The sequence below is a fragment of the Acartia tonsa genome, chromosome 13, assembly GCF_053477335.1.
Source record: "Acartia tonsa isolate MP-2025a chromosome 13, ASM5347733v1, whole genome shotgun sequence".
In the NCBI taxonomy this organism is placed as follows: Eukaryota; Metazoa; Arthropoda; class Copepoda; order Calanoida; family Acartiidae; genus Acartia; species Acartia tonsa.
The window spans coordinates 43070759-43090761 of NC_137272.1; the positions used below are offsets into that span (position 1 = coordinate 43070759).

The window sequence follows — 20003 nt, forward strand, 5'->3', positions numbered from 1 at the left end:
ACCGCCATTGATGTTTTATAGTTAATTGTGCTCCTTAATAATGAGAATGTTGTCAAAAAATTTCAGCCTTTAATCTTTTATAGGAGCCGAGAAAATCACGTTTCCCCCAAACTAAGACGGACAGACGGACATTTGAATGGCGGATTTCGGATTTGGATTGCCAACCCTAATTAATTTAGGATATATTTTAGATTCCAAGCATTGCTGACAACTATAATGACAAGATAACTTTGTATCGGGTAGGTTATTTTTTTAATCCCTATAATAAAGTAACAGGATGTTTGTCTGTTTGTCAGGCTGTACCGAAGGATCTCGCTAACCGCTGAATCGATCGGGTTCTCCTTAACAGGGTAGCTTCTTATAGGTCCCAGGAAGGTTTATAACTATTTTGGGGAGGGTACCACCACTCTCCCCAGAGAAATCGACAAAAATAAAAAAAACGCCGCACTGCGGACATTTATACAATTAGCTAAATTCATAACTAACACCATCTATCGGCTAAAAAAATAATTTTTTGGTTTATAGCGGATTTTAAAATAGATTGAAAAGAAACAATTTTACGTGTCCCTAGAGGCTTCTAGGGGCGAAGCCGCTAGTTATGATATAAAACGACCAACCTAATGCATAGATTAAAATTATTGGTTGTAAATTTTGGGAACAAACCAATAAATAATGTGTAGGTAGCCAACAAGGGAAATAAAACTAAAATAAATTTGGGGGGGAGATAAAAAGGTCGTCAATTAATTCTACTAAGTGTTGCCCCGTAACGACAGATTAAAATCGTTTCGTGATTTTTTTCAAATTAATTTTGTTGTTGGTAAAAGCTGCAACCAACCAATGAATAAAAAGTAACCAATGTTTTTGAGCTAACAAATACATTAAAACTTTGGGTACTAGTGTCATTTATAGTCTTTGCTTAGCCTCAAAGTAATCATAAATCGTTTCTTTGATAGATTGGCGACTATGTAGACATATCTGGCGGGCCTATGATCGGCAACACAGGATTCCTGGGACGAAGGTGTACAATTCCTGCTGCCCACAAGATTACTGTAGATGGTACACCCATGTACAGGTTCCAGGTAAACAAAGGGTCAAAAAATCAGATCTATAGTATAGAAATCTATCCAGATAATTACTCCCCCCCCCCCTTTTTAATGACCCTTTTCGTCTGCTAGCAAATTATTTTCTGCTACTTGTTCCATAGACTATTGGTTGATTTTTAAAGACCCAATTGAGAGTCAGCAATGGGTCATTGCGATATGGAAATACAGTTATTTAACCCTTTTTCCCTCTAGTGTTTTTCTCTAATGTAAGAAGCATAGAGTTCTAATGGGATGGAGGTGGGGGTAAATAGGTGCTTTCCCCTCTCAAAGTTTGAAGCCCCTCATTTTACTCCCCTCGATACTCCCCTCGATCCTTTGATAGCCTCATTTTACCCCCTTAACAAAGGCTTGGATGTCCTTGGTCAGAGTGATATTTATAGGATCGTGTACATGTTTTTCTTGCAAAATATCTCGTTCCTAGCCATAGAAAGGACTAAAAAACCGATGACAGAAGTTGGAGTTATTATATATCTTGGAATTCTTAAAACCTGTTTCCCCCCTCTCTTTTCCTTTTCCTTCACTTTAATACATATATTTATTTTAGGGAGTTGCTCTACCGAAAGGAATTCATTTGAATCATGTGGCATTCAGCGCGTTGGAGGAACGTGCTACCAGAATAAATATGGCAGGTACGTAATAATATAGAATATACATTAAACATAACACATTTTATATAGTGATAGATTTAGATATTTTAAAGTTTCATACCTACAGAAGGGAGGGGATTTTAATACAAATTCAACAAAAAAATATAATACTTTTCATATCCACGGAAAGATGTTAATAATACGATTCGAGTAATAACTATTATAAACTAACTAGGGCAATAAAGCACAAACATCTCTATAATCACATCTAACATGTAATTATAGAGATGCTATAGTCATATCAAGAAAGAATCCTAATTTGAAGGCAACTTTTAAGACAGAAACAGGATTTTTTTTATAAAATATTTTTAAGGCGATGTTTTATGGTGTACATATAATATTTACTTTATTTTTTTTACAGGTCTCTCATCATTGAACACTGCCCAGCCTGCCTAAGTCATCAAGCTACATCATATACATTTGTTCAATAAACTTTGCTCTGTTTGCTAAAAAAATATGATTTCACACAAAGTGCCTATTGAGCCCTGATTACACTCCCCCTCACCTTTAATTAAAAATAAGGAGGGGTAGTTTTCATTCTTTGCCTAACCCCTGCGGTGCTTAAACACTGCGGGACTTCAGTATCCAATATAAACAAACCTAAACTGACCTAAGTAATAAACAAAAATAGAAAAACTACCGCCCTCCTCTTAATTTATTTAAATTTAAAAAATAAAGGTTGGGGGTTCATTGCTCTACAAGGCACTTTGTGTGAAAGCACCTAAATTATCTACCAATTGTTAGCTCTTATAAAGTAGCTTTTTTCAAAGGTTTTCTTTTTTACTTTGCCCTTGGATAACTTATTTGTCATTTTCTAATTACTTTTTTCCATTTCAGACCTTAAAATGTTAACTTTGTGCAGTTTGTGTGGTAGTAAATTAACGGTAGGAAAGTTTTTTGTGTCTAGATTCGCCAGACCAATAAGATATACTTCCTCCCACTTTGAATCTCTGTAATGCTCTGAGTGACCTCTTATTTTTCTTTTTTTAAGAATCTCATGACCATTACGCAGAGCATCATTTCTGTATTCCGCCTCAAAATTCATTACGTAATGAACAAGCAGAGAATTCTCTTAACGAATTCGGTTTTCTTGGCTGCTTTTAGAGATAAGTGTCTAAATTTTCTTGATGTGTTATATTTGTTATCAGTTTCGCTACATATGAATGCCGACAATCATATTTTTAAAGTTTGTTATTTTTGTAGGACCAAAGTCCTTGCCTGTTAGACACAACAATATTTGGGTCCAACTATACTTCTGTCATTCACCAGGTTTATTTTGCATAATTTTATTCTTGTTATTTTCATTTTTTACTGGGATATAAAGGGATAAGACAATGGCCGATAATTTGATGTACATCACAACTAATAAGACACAAAATTACTTTTTCTGTAGATTACAATTGACGGTCAAAACATTTGGACACTCAACTCAATAAAGCAACCAATCAAAATTCAATATAAGTCCCCAAAGTTGCTAAACCAACAAATTGGAAAATTTTATTTAAATAGGTATTTTCTCGGTAATAGACAGCCCAATGAGAAAGGAACATTAATTTGCCTAAAATTGTGCCATAAATGATTTTTGTAATTTAAAGCATTGGAATCCTAAGACAAAATTTTTTATAATTTGAAGATACCTAATGTTATTTTATTTTTTTTTCTTCAGTTATTGGAAGAAAATGAAAAGAATGTTATTTGTGTCCTGGAATCAGGTGAGGCATTTTTAAGTTAATAATAACAACTATTTTTAATTCGAAATGAAGGTCAATTAGCCATTAGGCAGTTTCCACCAATTCAAAATGTTTCCCTATCATTTGTTTGGCCCTAGGGCCACCAAAACAGTGGTCTTCAAAAAGTTTGTCTGTGTGTGTCACATTTTTTGGTAATGGGGCGTTCCATGGAGGTTTTCTTTGACCTGAAAGGTTTTTTATTTTAAAAAAAAATTCCCAGGTTATGGAAAGAAAAACATTTTTCCATGTTTAGCATCTTTGGTACCTACTTCGGTAGGGAGCTTTTGAAAGGCAAAGCTTTTTTATTTTCGCCCAGATCTAAAAATCTATATTAAAAGCAATGATATTAAAAGATAGATAATTTTTAGGAAGTATATGCGTTAGTTGTGCTGCCCTTCTAGAATCTGTAGAGATGTTATTAAATAAACTAAGGTAAATTATTCCTTAAATAAGAAAATGATTAGGTACTAAAGTCTTCTTATTTTAAGTATTAATATTGTCCAAAATTATGCCATTTTCTTATAGAACTTTCTTTAACAGTCAACTGACCTTTTCTATCACACGACCTTTGTCTGTAAGTCACAACTGTGCATGGTAATGAGTTGATCCTGTTAGTGGGCCAAGGCTTTCCCCCTAATTCACTATTGATGCCACCCATCTAACATAGCAGAAAATGGTCACATTTTAAACGTCTTTTGTAAAAGACAGTGTGGTATAGACATCTATCTGACAGTAAAGCTCATTTTTTTGTAAAAAAGTCAGGGATCTAAAGGGATAAGACAATGACCGATAAATGGATGAACATCCCCAATGATGAATAACTCCTTCTGTAGAATAAAATTGTGGCTGAAACGTTTGGACACTCAACTTAATGAACCAGCCAATCAAAATCTAATGAAAGTCCCCAAAGTTGTAAAGCCAGCGAATAAGAAAACGTTATTATGTAATTTTGGAGACTAGTGTAATAAACAGCTCAATGTCCCTTCCCTTCCCCGTGAAAAAGAAGTTGTTAGGATTAAGAATAAAAATATATTTATTTTCAGAGACCTGAAAGAAAGCCTAATAAATAGTTACAAATCCTTCATGGGAGCACAATATGACAAAGCAAGTGAATACAAGCAGCTAAACCAAACTGAACATGAATATAGTACAATTTTAAAACTAGATAATTCAAACAGTGACAATTTAGATAATATTAATGGAAATTTTAATGAAACAGCAACTCAAGAAATTAATGATGATGGTCATGACTTGGGTAAAGATGATCATGATTTTGATAGCAATTCTCTGCACTCAAACAGGTATATTTAGTTAAAAAGTTAAAATTATTGTCAAACAACTTTGCTATTATCCAATTAAAATTCAAAAACTGCTACACTTCTATGTCCAGAATTTCAAAATAAAACAAAAACTCATAATTCTGTTAATTTTGCTTAAAATTAAGTAATTTTTTTTTTAAATGAAGGATAATTGATTTAAGTTTTATTATAGATACCTTAAAATGCTTTAAAATAAAAAAAAATTAATAATATCGACAAAAAACATTTATTTAGCTATTTTGGCAGTAAAGGTTTAGTGATTTTTAAAGATTTTAAATATATTGAAAACACAGACAGACATACAAACATCCTTTAATTTTATTATAAGGAATTATACTTGTAGCTTAATGATTTTCCATCACCATAATCATTTTATGACCAGTAGGGATATTCCCTGAAAAGCAGATCCTAATCGGTTCAGCAGATAGTAAGATATTTTTAGATTAATCCAGACTGACAGACAGACATATTTAATTATTCAAATGAATTTTAAATTCTATTATTACCTCCCCCTCCCCTTGTTTAATTTTAGGTTTACGCCAACAAAGGACCAATAAAAAGCTACCCTAAAAATTGTTAAGTTAGGGCGTTAAGTCCAGGTGTAAACGAGATCCTTCTGGACATTAAAAAAAATTTCTCGTATGTATTATTATAGGTTTTTGCTTAAATTAAATGAATTATCAATGTTATACTTATATATCAATTGATTTGTTGCAGAGGGGGAGTTGACATTGGGCTGTTTGTTACACTAGTCCCCAAAATCTTATAATAACGTTTTATTAACTGTTGGTTTAACAACTTTAGGGGCTTTTACTAAATTTTAACGTTTAAACCACTAATTGTAATCTACAGAAGGGGTAATTTTGTGCATCATCATTGGGGAAGTTCATCAATTTATCGGCTATTAACTTATCCCCATAGATCCCTGGATTTGTTGAAATTACTAACTATAAAAAGGAAACACGTTAATAACATTTTGTAAAATAATTTTCTATTTTCCTATAACCCATTTTACTGTACTTTTTCATAAAAAATTTACCTGTTATTGCTGCGCTACGTATAGACAAAACAATCCTTGTTTTGAAAATAAAAACAAATCTATCACAAATCACCACAAAAGCACTAAAAACTTTAATCCAAAGGCATTGCAATCAAAGGATTGATAGTCTGCAATAGGGCCTTTATCAAGAAGGGAGGGGACATTGGGCTGTTTATCACTTTAGTCCCCAAAGTTTTATAATAACATTTTCTTGTTTGTTTTTTAAGTTAAGTGTCTTAACTTTTCAACCAATAATTGTAATTTACAAAAAAGGTAAGTTTGTGTATCATTATTGGTAATGTACATTAATTTATCGGCCATTGTCTTATCCCTTTAGATCCCTAGGCGTTCATACTCATAGGCTCTATGTATGTATAATATACATTTAATAACAAATTGGTTTAAGTTTCTTTACAAGTTTGCTTGACTCTTTTATTTCTTTAGAGCGTGTATACGGGGTGGATTAGGTTTTAGTTTTATCAAATTGAAACATTTAAGATGATATTCATTTGATTTAAAAAGAATGTTGATTAGAAGCAACAGGTTCGATAACGTTACATAGCTTAAATAAATATTTCTAGGGGTGTGCATGGGGGGTCTCCTCCCACCCTCCAGGGGAGGGGGGGGGGAAGGATATCCTTTAGAGACTTTAAGCAATAAGAATAAGGGATTGTATAAATAAAATTGCATCAAGAACTATAAATATCACGATAAAATGATTTGTAAAAAAAGTTATTTCAATTCGTCTTTATTATGTAAAAGTTGCTATAAAATGGGTCCGACCGCTCCTACAAAAATGCGAGAAAAAAAATTTCAGCTAACAAGGCCGCCAGTGAAACCAACGGGATTCATTCACTGAGTGCCTTGATTAAACATGTATAAAGGTCTGATATGCGGCCTCGTTAGCTGAAAAAAGATCAAACTATTTGAAGTTGAAAGTAATATGACAAAATATTATAATTCCTGCTTCTTTAGGGGGGAATGCTTTGACATCAATTTTTTCATAAGTTTTAGAAGTAAACGTATAAAAATTAATTTAAAATCGTATAGTATATTCAATAAGCTTTCAAAAAAGGTATAATATATTACTGTAGCTTAATTTTTAGTAGTTTGACGATAATTTAAAGTTTGCATATAAAATGTAATTTCAATAGTAAGGCTTTATTACAAAATCCTAAATATCTAGGTAGGCTACTTCTAGAGGATGTAAAATCATAAGTAATTGATATTTTCACCTCTTGCTTTGGGAATCCTTCTCAAATATGACAAAGATTCACCTTAAACTATAAAATTGGTCAATATCAAAAATTGCATTTTCTGGAATCTTGGAGTTTTTGCATTGCCTGGGCACATAGTGTGCTAGATAGAAGGTTTGTCGGTTTTGTTAGTCTCTAATTTTCAGATAGGCAGTGTGAGTCTTGCAAAGGTTTCATGCAGACTTATTGATATTTTTCTATTTATTGTTACTCTGACTTTTCCATTGCCTTTAATAGATGTATAGTTCTTCATGGCAGTCGAAACAAAAGGCATTACTGTTGGAAATCAATAAAACACGTTAAGATCAGCTGCTTACCAAAAAATACTTAAGCCGCAATATGGGGTTAGTTATTTTTTTTAGTGATCCCCCCAAATAGTTATAAACCTTCCCAGGAATTATGAGAAGTTACCCTGTAAAAGAGCATTATGTCGGTTCAGCGGGTAGCTAGATCAGAGACAGACAGACATCCTGTTACTTTATTTTTAAGGATATTATCTGTTTTAGTAACGAGGAAGTGGCCGAAGCCTGTTACGACACAAGTTCCTCAATTTCCCCCGAGGAAGAGACTGTACAAGTTTTTGATTTTGTTCTAGAGGATAATATTGAATCAGGGAACAATTCTTACAGTTTTGTCTGTGCTATGCTACTATTTTACCTATCCTCCCGCCAAATAGCCTCTAACATGACTAGGAAGGACCTATATTAAGCTTTCCAAAGCATTAAAGTGATCATTACAGCCATTTACAAGATCTTATTGGATACATACACATTCCGATCATACTTACATCTAACTACTTAAGTCAGGGAGGGAGGGGACAATGGGCTGTTTATTACACTGGTCCCCAAAATTTTATAATAACGTTTTCTTATTCGTTGGCATAGCAAGTTTGGGGACTTTTGCTGAATTATGATTGGTTTATTCATTAGGTAAATCAAATGTCCAAATATTTGTGCCACTAATTGTAATGGGTAATTTTGTTTTTTTCATTGTGGATGTACAATGTACATCAATTTATCGGTCATTGTCTTATCCCTTTAGGTCCCTGTACTTTAGTACATTGGATTGGAGTAAGAATTGATTGATTAAAGGTGAGATGGAGACATTGCAACTAGAATTAGACACATCCACCTGGAGTTCAATATTCAACTCAGCTGATGATGGTCATCAATCATTTTCATTAAAAGAAAAATTTGACGAATGGAAGCCAAATATTCTTACGTTCATCAGAGATTACGTCAAGGTTTTTTTTGTTGTTGTGGGGTTGACAAAGGGGGAGGTAGCGTGCGAGGAAATCTGTGAAGGTTTAAGGCTTATAAACAGTAGTTTAACATAAATATTCACTAAATATTTTTTACTAATATTTTTGTGTATTATTCTTTTCAATAAGGAATACACATTTTTGTAAATATTATCGTTCTTCTACTGTTTTTAAGCCTTAAAACTCACACCTTTATGGAATTTTAGGACAACCTACCTCCCCCTTTTGGAATGTATACAGAGTTGTAACCAACGACGAAATTAATTTTAAAAATTTATTTTGGCCGGATATCCGGCTGATTTTTAATGCTAAATATCTGTTTATCCGGCCGGATATCAGATAATTTGCCGGATATCCGGCGTTTGTCAGTTATCCGGCCGGATACCGGATATCCTGCATTAGAAATTGTCCTTCCCAACCCTTATCTTCTATATTTATTTTTATATAGGTATGTAACATAGACCTGATGTCTGTACAAAAATGCGGGGAGTTCCCAATGATTATGGGCTACTGTAAGTTTGCCAATTGCACCAGATCCATCCAAATTAAAGTCATCAATGTCAGAAAGTTAGAACTTCAATATTCAGGTAGAGAATTATATTATTTTAGCCCAGAGAGGTGGGGGGGTGGGGCAATTGGACTATAAATGACACTGATACCTAAACTTTTCTTATTTATTGCCTCCAATCCTTTGGGTAATTTGATTAGATCGTGATTGGTTGGTATTCATCTACAAAGGGTTTTTATAGAATTATTTATTGTATATGTAAGTCATTGATTTTTTGAGTGAATTAATACAGGGATCTAAAGGGATAATACAATGGACGATAAAATTCAACATGAATGCACACAAAATTACCCCTTCTGTAGATTAAAATTGTTTTTTCATTTTAGTTGAAGAATGTATAACGAGAATGTCCAACCAAGAAGATGCCTCAGAAAACCGAGCAAATTTATCCGCCAAAGTTTGTGATTACTGTCTGAAACAGTTTCTGTCAACGGACCCGGCATCAGAGAAAGAGGCAATGAAAAATCATCTCAGAGTTTGTCATTCTCAGCCCCAGGTACTGATAGGCAGGGATCTAAAGGGATAAGACAATGGCCGATAAATTTAAGTATTTCTCCAATGATTATTCACAAAATTACCCCATCTGCAGATTCTGGTTAAAATGTTTTACACTCAACTTTATGATCCATCCAATCAAAATTTACATAAGTCCCCAAAGTTGTTAAGCCAACGAATAAGAAAACGTTATTACAAAACTTTAAGGACTAGTGTAATATAAAGCCCATTGTCCCCTCTCTCTCTCTGACTGATAGTAAATCGTTTTAACAACTTAATTAGGCGAAATTCGGTTATGTTACATTAACATTTTTTGGTATTTTGTAAGTTCAGTCAATATTTTTCTTTTATTTTATATTTTGCATAGGCTCAAATATATTCCTGCAAATGTGGAAGACGTTTTAACAAGAAGGCTGCTAGAAATAGTCATCTTAAAAGGTAACAAAATTTGATAAAAGTGAACCAAAACCTGCCCAGAACAAACATACTTAGCAAAAGCTTACCGGAGGACAACCTAATCAATATCTTTTGTTTCACAACCAAAGTTTTTAATGCAACCATCTCGTAATCAATGTATAAATGGCACTTATAATTCGAATTTCGATCTGAAATTTTGCATGAGTTGGAAGAAGCAACAACTGGCGGCTCAGCTGTCAAGCCGGTTTTTGGCTATTTTCAGGGCAAATCAATCATTAATTACAGAGGAATGAACTTTTTGAATGATAGTTTTACATTATTCGGTCTAAAAATGATACTCTTGGCATTTTATAGCTTCTACCAGCCTTTTTTAGTCGTTTCTAGCTGTTAAACAGCTGGTACCAGAAATTTTTAAAAAGTTTATTGGTGTTATTAATTTAGGGTTGGGCCGGATACTTTTTTGGCCGGATACCGGATATCCGGCTGATTTCAAATGCCGGATATCCGGTAACTGGCCGGATATCCGGCAAATATCCGGTTATCCGGCCAAATTACCGGATATCCGGCCGGATAACCGGCCAAATTACCAGATATTAAAGTAGTAAAAAAATTTCTTCAGAAATCTTATATAAATTTACATAAAGTTAAACTTATTCAAAAAAAATATTCTTATAGCTTCAATTATAAGAAAATTATAGCCATTTAAGATTTTAAAAAGGAGAGATTTTTGGTGTAAAGTATAAAAAATTTTAGAGCCGGATATCCGGCCGGATAGTTTCAATATCCGGTATCCGGCCGGATATTGAAAATGGCCGGATATCCGGCCGGATATCCGGCCACACCGGATATCCGGCCCAACCCTAGTTATTATCAATAATTTTTCCTTATAAAAGCCCTAAAACGATTGAGCCGGCAGCTGTTAGCCGTTATTTTTCAAACTTTTTGTTCAATTTAGGGAAAAAAGACCTACCAAGGATTACTCATGCAAAATTTCAGATCAAAATTCAAATTCTAAGTGGCATTTATACATTGATTACGAGATGGTTGCATTAAAAACTCCCCCTTTGTGCATATATGGCTCTTCAGTAAATGTAGTATTTAATTTTTATTTGACGCTCTTGTAACTGTGACGACTTAGAGTCTTGCTTTATGCTAAACTGATAAACTAAACATACTGTAGCTGCGCTACCAAACTTGTCAACTTTAGATGTGAGAGGGTGACTGATGTAGAAAATGCCATGTTGTCATGTGAAATATGTCATCAATCATTTAACAGTGTGGCAAAACTGCAGAGACACGCCAAAACGTGCAAAGCCACCGTCTACTGCCAGGTACCTTGCTAGTTTTTAAAAGCAATGCTTTTCTATAATTAGGGTCTGTCTGTATGTACGTCCTAGACAGTTAGCTTTTTTCTTTAATTTAGGTATGTTGAAATTGTCCTATTGATTTCATACTTTTCATGATGATTCATGTAGTATTTAGGTACAATTAAGAAAGCGAAGCAATTGTTAGGGCTTCAACTGAATTTTGATTTGTTGGTTTATAAAGTTGTTTGTCCAAATGTTTCAATCACCAATTTTAATCTACAAAAGAGTAATTTTGTGTAACATCATTGGGGAATGGGATGTAAATCAATTAATTAGTCATTGTCTTATCCCTTTACATATCAAGGACAATGGACTGTGAGTTACACTGGTGCCCAAAGTTTTTATTAACACGTTATCTTTTTGTAAATAATATTTTTCATTTCAAAGAGGGCATATGTTTTTATGAAAGCTATTCTTGTGAAATGATAGTTTTTGTCTTTAGACATTGTGAATAATATTTACAGGTATGCAAAAAGGATTTAGCTCCCGGGGTTACTCTGGAAAGGCACATGGCATCCACCCATCAAATTCAAACACCGTTTACATCAGGTTAGTCTTAGATTTCTTTCTTTTCATGTCTGAAAGCCAAATACTAGGGTTGGCAATCCGAATCCGCAATCCGTCCAAATTTTTTACTTTTTTTGACCTAGAATCCATATCCGCAATCATCAATTCATAAACCTGCGGGGGGCTCTAATCCTGCGAGGCCTATTACCTAACACTGTGGGGCAATCACCTAACCCAATATAACCTAAAATAACGTATAAAAAGTTATTTTAAAAATACGACGAATCGCCCCTTATGTGGCGATGTTATGAAAGGGACTATTCCCAAAAAAAATTCACTAAAATGTGGCTGGCAAAACCAAAATAGCATTTTATTGTTTCTTAGATACAAGTAAAATGATGGATAGCATTAAAAGTATTTTTTGTATTTTATTTTCACATTTAGCTTTTCATGCATATTTTAGATCAGGTTAGGTTAAGTAAGGGTTAAAAAAATGGCCGATATACGGGCTAGAATTTTTTGTTTACTTTTGAATATTGCTAGAATCCGCAATCCGCAAAAAAAATCCGCATTTTTAAAAAATGCGAATCCGACCCAAAAAATGGGTGGAGTGCCAACCCTAATAACATATTTGAGTTCCTTTGACTTCCTTTGAGTTCCTTTAGTTTTGGTTTCAAAAAGTGTCACTTCCGTCTCCCCCCTTTAAATAAGGTGGGGTAGTTTTTCATTTTCTTTTGTTTTTTACTTAAGGTTAGATAAAGTATCAGGGTACTTGGCAGGGTTAAGAAACTGAACAACTACATATAGGCTCCCTTCTAAGAAACTAAACTATTAATTTAGAGAGACGAAAATATCCATGTGACAAATGTGAGAAAGTATTCTGGAAGAAGTACAACCTGGAGAGCCACAGTCTTATGCATTCAGATATCAAACCTTTTGTATGTGATGTTGAAGTAAGTCCTTTTGGATAGGTACTAGGGTTGGGCCGGAATTATTTTGGCCGGATACCGGTTATCCCGCTGATTTCTCATGCCGGATATCTGGTCGCCGACCTGGGACAACAAAGTATAAAGTTATAAGCAAAGCAACTCTATCATCAAGTCCTAAAAATGTAAGCATGTCCATAAACATTATCCTGTATCAAGTAGTTATTCAACAAATTTACTTACAATTTTGCTTCGACTCTTATACATTTATATTCTTATTATTCAGTTCTGACACTATGCAAGTGTTAATGTCCGTTTGTTCTACCGTTTCAGTGCTTCGCTTTTATGGATGTTGTCATCCTTGTTTAGGGTTGCAATAAGAGGTTCAAGCGCGAAGTAACACTACGTCAGCATATAAATACTCGACACCAGAACCGGATAGTCACTCTCTTTTGTGCGCTATGTCCAGCTCAATTTAAGTCTGCTGGAGGTAGGCTTTTTTTTATATATAACGAAGCTACTCTATAAGTAAAGTGTATCTGTAAACTTGTACTCAAGGTTTTATAAAGTTATCTTATTCGTTAGCCCAAAACTTTAGGTACTTTTATGGAATTTTGTTAGGTGATTTCAAAGTAATAGTGACCAAGTTTTTCAGGTATAATTTGTTTATTATCATTGGGGATTTGGAAATGTGCATCCAATTTATCGTCCTTTGTCTTATCCCTCAGTATCTCTGGTGTAAAGTGACTGATTATTTTTGACTGCATAACAAATACCGATAATTGGCGGTCCTTTATCTTAACTGGCGGATACACGTCTTAGGGTACTAGAATTGGGAGGGGGAGGGGTAGATATACCACACTTTTCTGGGATCTTGCTGAGTCAAGTATCAACTGTTGGGAATATCAAAGGATGACTCCATGCAAAATTTGAGCCGGATCCGGCCAAAACCGGCCGTGAATTTTATGAAAAACCGGTTTTTTCCGGTTTTTAGGGGGTATCTGTAAATCGATTCAGCTGGAGCAAAACCGGTTAGAGGTACAAAAAATTTTACTTCACATGAAATTTAGCCAATGCAATTGCCTACAAAAATGTACTTTATCATCAACTTGATTGGACAACTCTTTCCCCTCCTAAATGTCCATTAAAACCTCGGAAACGGCAAAAATCGCCAAAAATCACGCCTTCGGCGGCAAATAACGGCTAAACGGTCAGCCGGAGGCGAATGAAATATAAATAAAGAAATGTCTGCCTCAAAAAGTTGTTCAACATCAAAGAGATGCTTGAAGTCTCTAAAACGACTCCTTCCCCTCCTTTAAGGGGAAAAACTGAAAAAACGTGATTTTCAAAAGTATGCCCACTTCGTGGGTGTGGGGGGCACTGAACCCGTCACCCCAGGGTCACCAAATATAAAGTCTAGGCGGCCCACAATGCTGAATTTTCACCAAGTGAAAGTCTTGTGTCATTATCTTTTATGAGAAAAAAGTTATTAATTAATTAAAATTTCAAATTGTGATTTTTTGATGGATTTCTTTGATGAAATGACAGGCTGGTCAAGTTTTAGGCCATTTTTTGCTGTTTTCGGCCCGCCACGCCCAAAAGGTTTGAGATAATCTCACGGGACCTTTTGCCCGACCTAAGCCTGGTTATTTGTAAGGTCTAGGAAAAAAAACAGACTTACGCAAAAGATTATAATTATAATCTTTACACAGAAAAATGGCACGAGGTGAGGGTTTGAGGGGGCAAAATGAGCCGACCAGCGATTTTTGACGGCACGCAGCGACGTCGTGCTTCATCCAATCCGGGATTTTTTTTTCTTAGACCTTACAAATAACCAGGCTTAGGTCGGGCAAAAGGTCCCGTGAGATTATCTCAAACCTTTTGGGCGTGGCGGGCCGAAAACAGCAAAAAATGGCCTAAAACTTGACCAGCCTGTCATTTCATCAAAGAAATCCATCAAAAAATCACAATTTGAAATTTTAATTAATTAATAACTTTTTTCTCATAAAAGATAATGACACAAGACTTTCACTTGGTGAAAATTCAGCATTGTGGGCCGCCTAGACTTTATATTTGGTGACCCTGGGGTGACGGGTTCAGTGCCCCCCACACCCACGAAGTGGGCATACTTTTGAAAATCACGTTTTTTCAGTTTTTCCCCTTAAAGGAGGGGAAGGAGTCGTTTTAGAGACTTCAAGCATCTCTTTGATGTTGAACAACTTTTTGAGGCAGACATTTCTTTATTTATATTTCATTCGCCTCCGGCTGACCGTTTAGCCGTTATTTGCCGCCGAAGGCGTGATTTTTGGCGATTTTTGCCGTTTCCGAGGTTTTAATGGACATTTAGGAGGGGAAAGAGTTGTCCAATCAAGTTGATGATAAAGTACATTTTTGTAGGCAATTGCATTGGCTAAATTTCATGTGAAGTAAAATTTTTTGTACCTCTAACCGGTTTTGCTCCAGCTGAATCGATTTACAGATACCCCCTAAAAACCGGAAAAAACCGGTTTTTCATAAAATTCACGGCCGGTTTTGGCCGGATCCGGCTCAAATTTTGCATGGAGTCATCCTTTGATATTCCCAACAGTTGATACTTGACTCAGCATATCCCAGAAAAGTGTGGTATATCTAGGGAGGGGGGGTGTTAGGAGTCGACCCCCTTTTAATCTTAGCTTTAAAAAGAAAAGAAAAAATTTTATTGGAGTAATTTTTTGAAGTGGCGATTTTTCTTGGAAGGTTGGTGGTACCCTCCTCAAAATAGTTTAACATTCCCAGTTCCTGTGAGAAGCAAAACTGTGTAAAGGAGAACAATATTGGTTCAGTAGTTAGCGAATCCTCCTGTACAGACACACACTCAAACATTAATACGGTTACTTTTATACAAGTCTTTGTTTGGTTAGGTTGACTAGTACCTGTTTTTTTATGTTGATTTTGTCAATTTGAATAATTTTGGCCTCCGTTTTTTCAGGTTTAAAACTGCACATGGATACCATCCATATCTTGGGACCTGGCCGGCCCAGAAAGTTTGATTGTAACAGATGTGATAAAAAGTTCAAATGTCAGGCAGATTTAACTATCCATATTGTAACTCATACCAAAGAAAAGGTAAATTTTAATAGCGAAGCTACTCTTTAATTTAATCTTTTTGTCCGTATTGATATAGAAGAAATGTGATTTTCTCGGCTGCTTTTTTAGATAAACTGCTGATTTTATTTAATAACAAATTAAAGAACTAAAATTGTCCAGTAGGTGGTGAAATCTTTAAGGACACAAAATTAACTATAAAATCCGACCTACCTAATATTTACAGTTATAAAAGTTACTAAAGCCTATTTAAAAAAAAAAAAAAATAATTTTATATACAAGCTAATTCACTATAGATAGGTATTTTTTATTTTTAGAATTTCGCTTGTGATTTGTGTGACCAAAAATTCTCAAGAAATAGTAGTTTGAAGGATCATTTGAATGTTCATAGGTAAGATATTCTTTAAAAATGGAGGAATGGAGTGGTCTGGAAATTATAGTGGTACTGGTGCCAAGTCCGAAAGTTTTATAATTACATTCTTTATTCGTTTACACAATAACTTTGGGTACCATTTTGGATCTTTGATTGGTTGGTTTCAAACTGTCCAAACTTATTAAACAATAATTTAATCTAGAGAAGAGGTGATTTTGTTTATCATCATTGAGCATGTTTATCAATTGATCACCCATAACTATTGTCCTATCCCTTAAGATCACTGAATAAATAATTGATTTCATTCTATCCTTTAAAATGATCTTAACTTAATCATTTTTTGCTAAGGCAAATATTTATGTGCAAATGGTGCAACAAATCCTTTGGTCGTGATAGATATCTGAAAAGCCACCATGAAATATGTCCACAAGGGCCCAATGGGTCACAAAAAGAAAGCTTCACTGAAAATCTCCTATGCCAAATTGTGGACGAACCCTCATCACAAGAGAAAATTATTGTAAGAAGAGAAAATCACCTTATTGGTCAAGATAATTCTTTGATTAATCGAACGGATCAACTGATTCATCAAGAAAATCCTCTAATTGGTCGAGACAATCACGTGACTGGCCAAGAAAATGCTCTGATTGGTCAGGAAAATCAACTAAAAAGCCCGCCATCATTAGAGGATCAAACAATCCAATCAGCTGATATTGTTTTAAATGAAGAAACATGCGAGACCTTGTTAATTAAGGTAATTTTGTTATCAAAATAATGAGCAACGCCATAGACAAGTCGTTATTGTTTTATTAATTACTAGCGGCTACGCCCCTAGAGGCCTCTAGTGGCACTTTAAATGTTTTTGTTTGTTAAAGTCTACGATAATTCTTTATATTACGGATACCTCTTAATGTTACGTTGAAGTCTCCCAGATTTTTTGAAAATTTTCAAATTTTTTGTCATTTCTTTTGGGAGGGTGGTAGTACCCTCCCCCCAAAATAGTTAAAAACCTTCCCAGGACATATGAGAATCTACCCTGTTAAGGAGAACCCGATCGGTTCAGCGGTTAGCGAGATCCTTCGGTACAGACACACAGACAGACAAACATCCTGTTACTTTAGTATAAGGATAAACTGACAATAATCAGATTTTTGTTAAGGGTTCTACTACCATCCTCAACCCAACCCTGGACCTTTTATTTAAAGTAAAAAGAACCAAATCAATTATTTGTTAGATTTAATGAGAAAAAAAGACATCGGAAAGAGAAACAATAGCATATACCTATATAATTCCTGCTATGATTTGACATAAATAGGGCTTTCATTTTTGATCTTGTAATATTTTTTTAGGACATTAACACTGAAACTATCAATGAAAATATGGTTAGAAATGAAATAGCCGAAGATGAACTAAAACTTAATACCCAACCTCAGCCCAGTCAAATTGTTATTGTTAGCCCGGCTTTAAAGGTAATCATATATAGGGTGATAGGATTAATGCAGTAATATCGTAAATCGAAGTTTGAAGGACTCTTATAATCCTATCTAATTTTTACTGTCAATTTTTACCATTTTCTACTCATAAATGCTTTGATAGGTCTAAAAATATGAAAAATATTGAATGTAGAGTAAGGTTTTCTCTGCTGAAATATTATTTCACTAGAGACGACACCCTTAGTGGCCTCTAGGAGCAACTGAAGAAAAGGAGGGGGGGGGGGGGTAGTCGATCCTTCTTTTAACTTCAATTTTTATCGTTAAACTACTGTTTTTAACTTAAAACTCAAACCTTTACAGATTTTTAGCTCAACCTACTCCTCCCTTTTTTTGAGTTTTTCTTTAAATTAGGTCGGAGCCGTTATTTTCAGAGGCGTCTCCGCGGAGCCAGAGCCGCACCAAAAATTAAACGGCTCCGCATCCCTGATATAATCTTACAACAAATGAGCATTGTCAATAAAATTAAAATTGTTTATGTGTTTTTATTTCAGAGACTTGAAAAGGCAAGAAAAATGAAAGTAATGAACAATATTCCAAAAGAAAAAATACTCAACCTTAGAATAGCTAATACAAGTCTTTAAAATTCATTGTTAATGACCTCTTTAGTTTGATAAATTCAGCCCAAAAGTGATTTTTTTCTTTAAAAAAAAAAAAAAAAATATTTTTGACCCTAAAAAGTAAAATTTTTAATACAAGGATTGTCAAAAAATGAGACTCTTATTTCATTAATAATTTACATGTACAAAAATGTCTGTTTATGCAGAATGCATGCAGATTCTTAGCCAGATCTATATTTATTGAAACAAGTGTCTCATTTTTTGTTCAGTGTTTATATGAGGCTATGGCACTTACACATCCAGCAAATTTACAGTTGATGTATTTTATATCTACACTAGCGGCTTCGCCCCTAGCCTCTAGGGGCTTTGCCCCAAGAGGTAATTAAAGAAGAAAAAAATTTAGGGGCGATTTTTTTTCATGTTTGGGGTGGTCCCACCCCCTAAGAAAATAGCCTAAAACCACCACAGGTCCAGTAGGTATATACCCTGAAGAGTAGAATCCGATTGGTTCAGTGGTTACCGAGATCGGACGGACGGACGGACAGACATCATTCTACTTTGTATTATAGATACCTAGTATTTAACATAAAATTTTTTTTCGTTTTTTTGAAAAAGGGATCATTTTTTTCGCGTAGTTTCCGTAAAGTTGTGTGTAACAGGTTGGTCAAATGCTCTTGTTAGGTCAAACTGTATTTAATAAGAGAATTTGAATAACTGGTTACACACATACGCGAAAAAAAATACTCCCTTTCTCGTAGGACTAATGTTGATTATTTTTAAGATAAACAGAAAATTTGTATAATTCTTTATTTAATACTTCTAAGGCAACTGTACAATATATTAAGACTAAACTAATGAATAAAACTCTATTGTGATTAATAATATTGTAATAGGACAATAAAGATAAACAAGACTGAAAACAATGTTTAATTTTTATCTAGGGCTAGGCCGGATACTGTTTTGGCCAGATACCGGATATCCTGCTGATTTCTAATGCCGGATACCTGGTAACCGGCCGGTTATCTGGCCAACATTAAATATCCGGTAATTTACCAGATATCCGGCATTAGAAATCAGCCGGATAGTTTTGATCTCCAGTATTCGGCTGGATATTGAAAATGGCCGAATATCCGGCCCAACCCTAATGTTGTATGAGGACAATAAATATGAACAAGAATGAAACAATGTTCTAATTTTTATCACAGAAATTTACCAAGATAACATCAATTTAATGGGTGTGCATTCACTTTCGCATATATCACAACAGCTAAGTTTATATATTTTGTTGACATATTATTTGGCGTTTAATGATGATAAAATGGATTTATTATTACTGGGATCTTAACACCAGATTATCATGTACTCTAATAGAGTGAAACTTGCAGCTGGCTAAAATGCCGAGCCATCCCCTCCCCTCCTACTGGATTAACGAACCATTAATTGATGGGGGAAATAGCAACCTTATCCACGTATATTCCACATCCATTAGGGTTCTGGTGATTTGGTAATGTGATATATTATCAAAAGTGAATACCTACACGTCCAATTAGAAAATTTGATGTTAAATACAATACTGATAGATAAATACTAGATTTAAGTTAATTTATAACGAAGCTTTAACTTGGTTATGTTTTAACTGAATATATTTTTTTGAGCAAAACGACTACTACTTCATGTGGACAAAGTACAATGAATTGAGGGAAAATAAATTCAACTAGATTGGAAAATATACACCCCTGCCTGCATGCTGTAATGATGTAATTACGGATACAAATGTTTTGTTTTTAAGATTTGATAAAAACAAACTACAGTATATAATATTAAGATTCACAATAAATGCAATAACAGAATTTTTATTTAAACC

At 34.4% G+C, this 20003-nt stretch overlaps 2 protein-coding genes across 4 annotated transcripts in view; both read left to right on the forward strand.

Moving 5' to 3' along the window:
- Positions 1-2588, forward strand: part of mRpL39 (mitochondrial ribosomal protein L39) — a 15786-nt gene extending 13198 nt beyond the window's left edge. The window contains exons 10-14 of one of the 3 annotated variants that reach the window (XR_013873982.1): positions 192-239; positions 954-1079; positions 1648-1732; positions 2112-2221; positions 2453-2588. Coding sequence is in view for 1 of the 3 variants with exons in the window: in XM_080145874.1 (XP_080002000.1) it covers positions 192-239; positions 954-1079; positions 1648-1732; positions 2112-2146 (294 nt within the window). In the remaining 2 variants the exon portion in view is untranslated. Of the gene's footprint in view, positions 1-191; positions 240-953; positions 1080-1647; positions 1733-2111 lie in introns of all 3 variants that reach the window. The other 2 variants (XR_013873983.1, XM_080145874.1) reach the window with 2 other exon arrangements.
- Positions 2583-18458, forward strand: LOC145304115 (uncharacterized). Its single transcript, XM_080145873.1, has 19 exons — positions 2583-2634; positions 2954-3019; positions 3417-3462; positions 3849-3912; positions 4524-4781; positions 7601-7705; positions 8184-8337; positions 8804-8942; positions 9250-9419; positions 9786-9856; positions 11043-11166; positions 11667-11751; positions 12550-12662; positions 13005-13125; positions 15604-15740; positions 16037-16110; positions 16441-16843; positions 17439-17558; positions 18074-18458. The coding sequence occupies exons 1-19, from the start codon at positions 2596-2598 to the stop codon at positions 18161-18163; spliced, it is 2379 nt and encodes a 792-aa protein (XP_080001999.1). The 5' UTR covers positions 2583-2595; the 3' UTR covers positions 18164-18458.
- The last annotated feature ends 1545 nt before the right edge of the window (positions 18459-20003 follow it).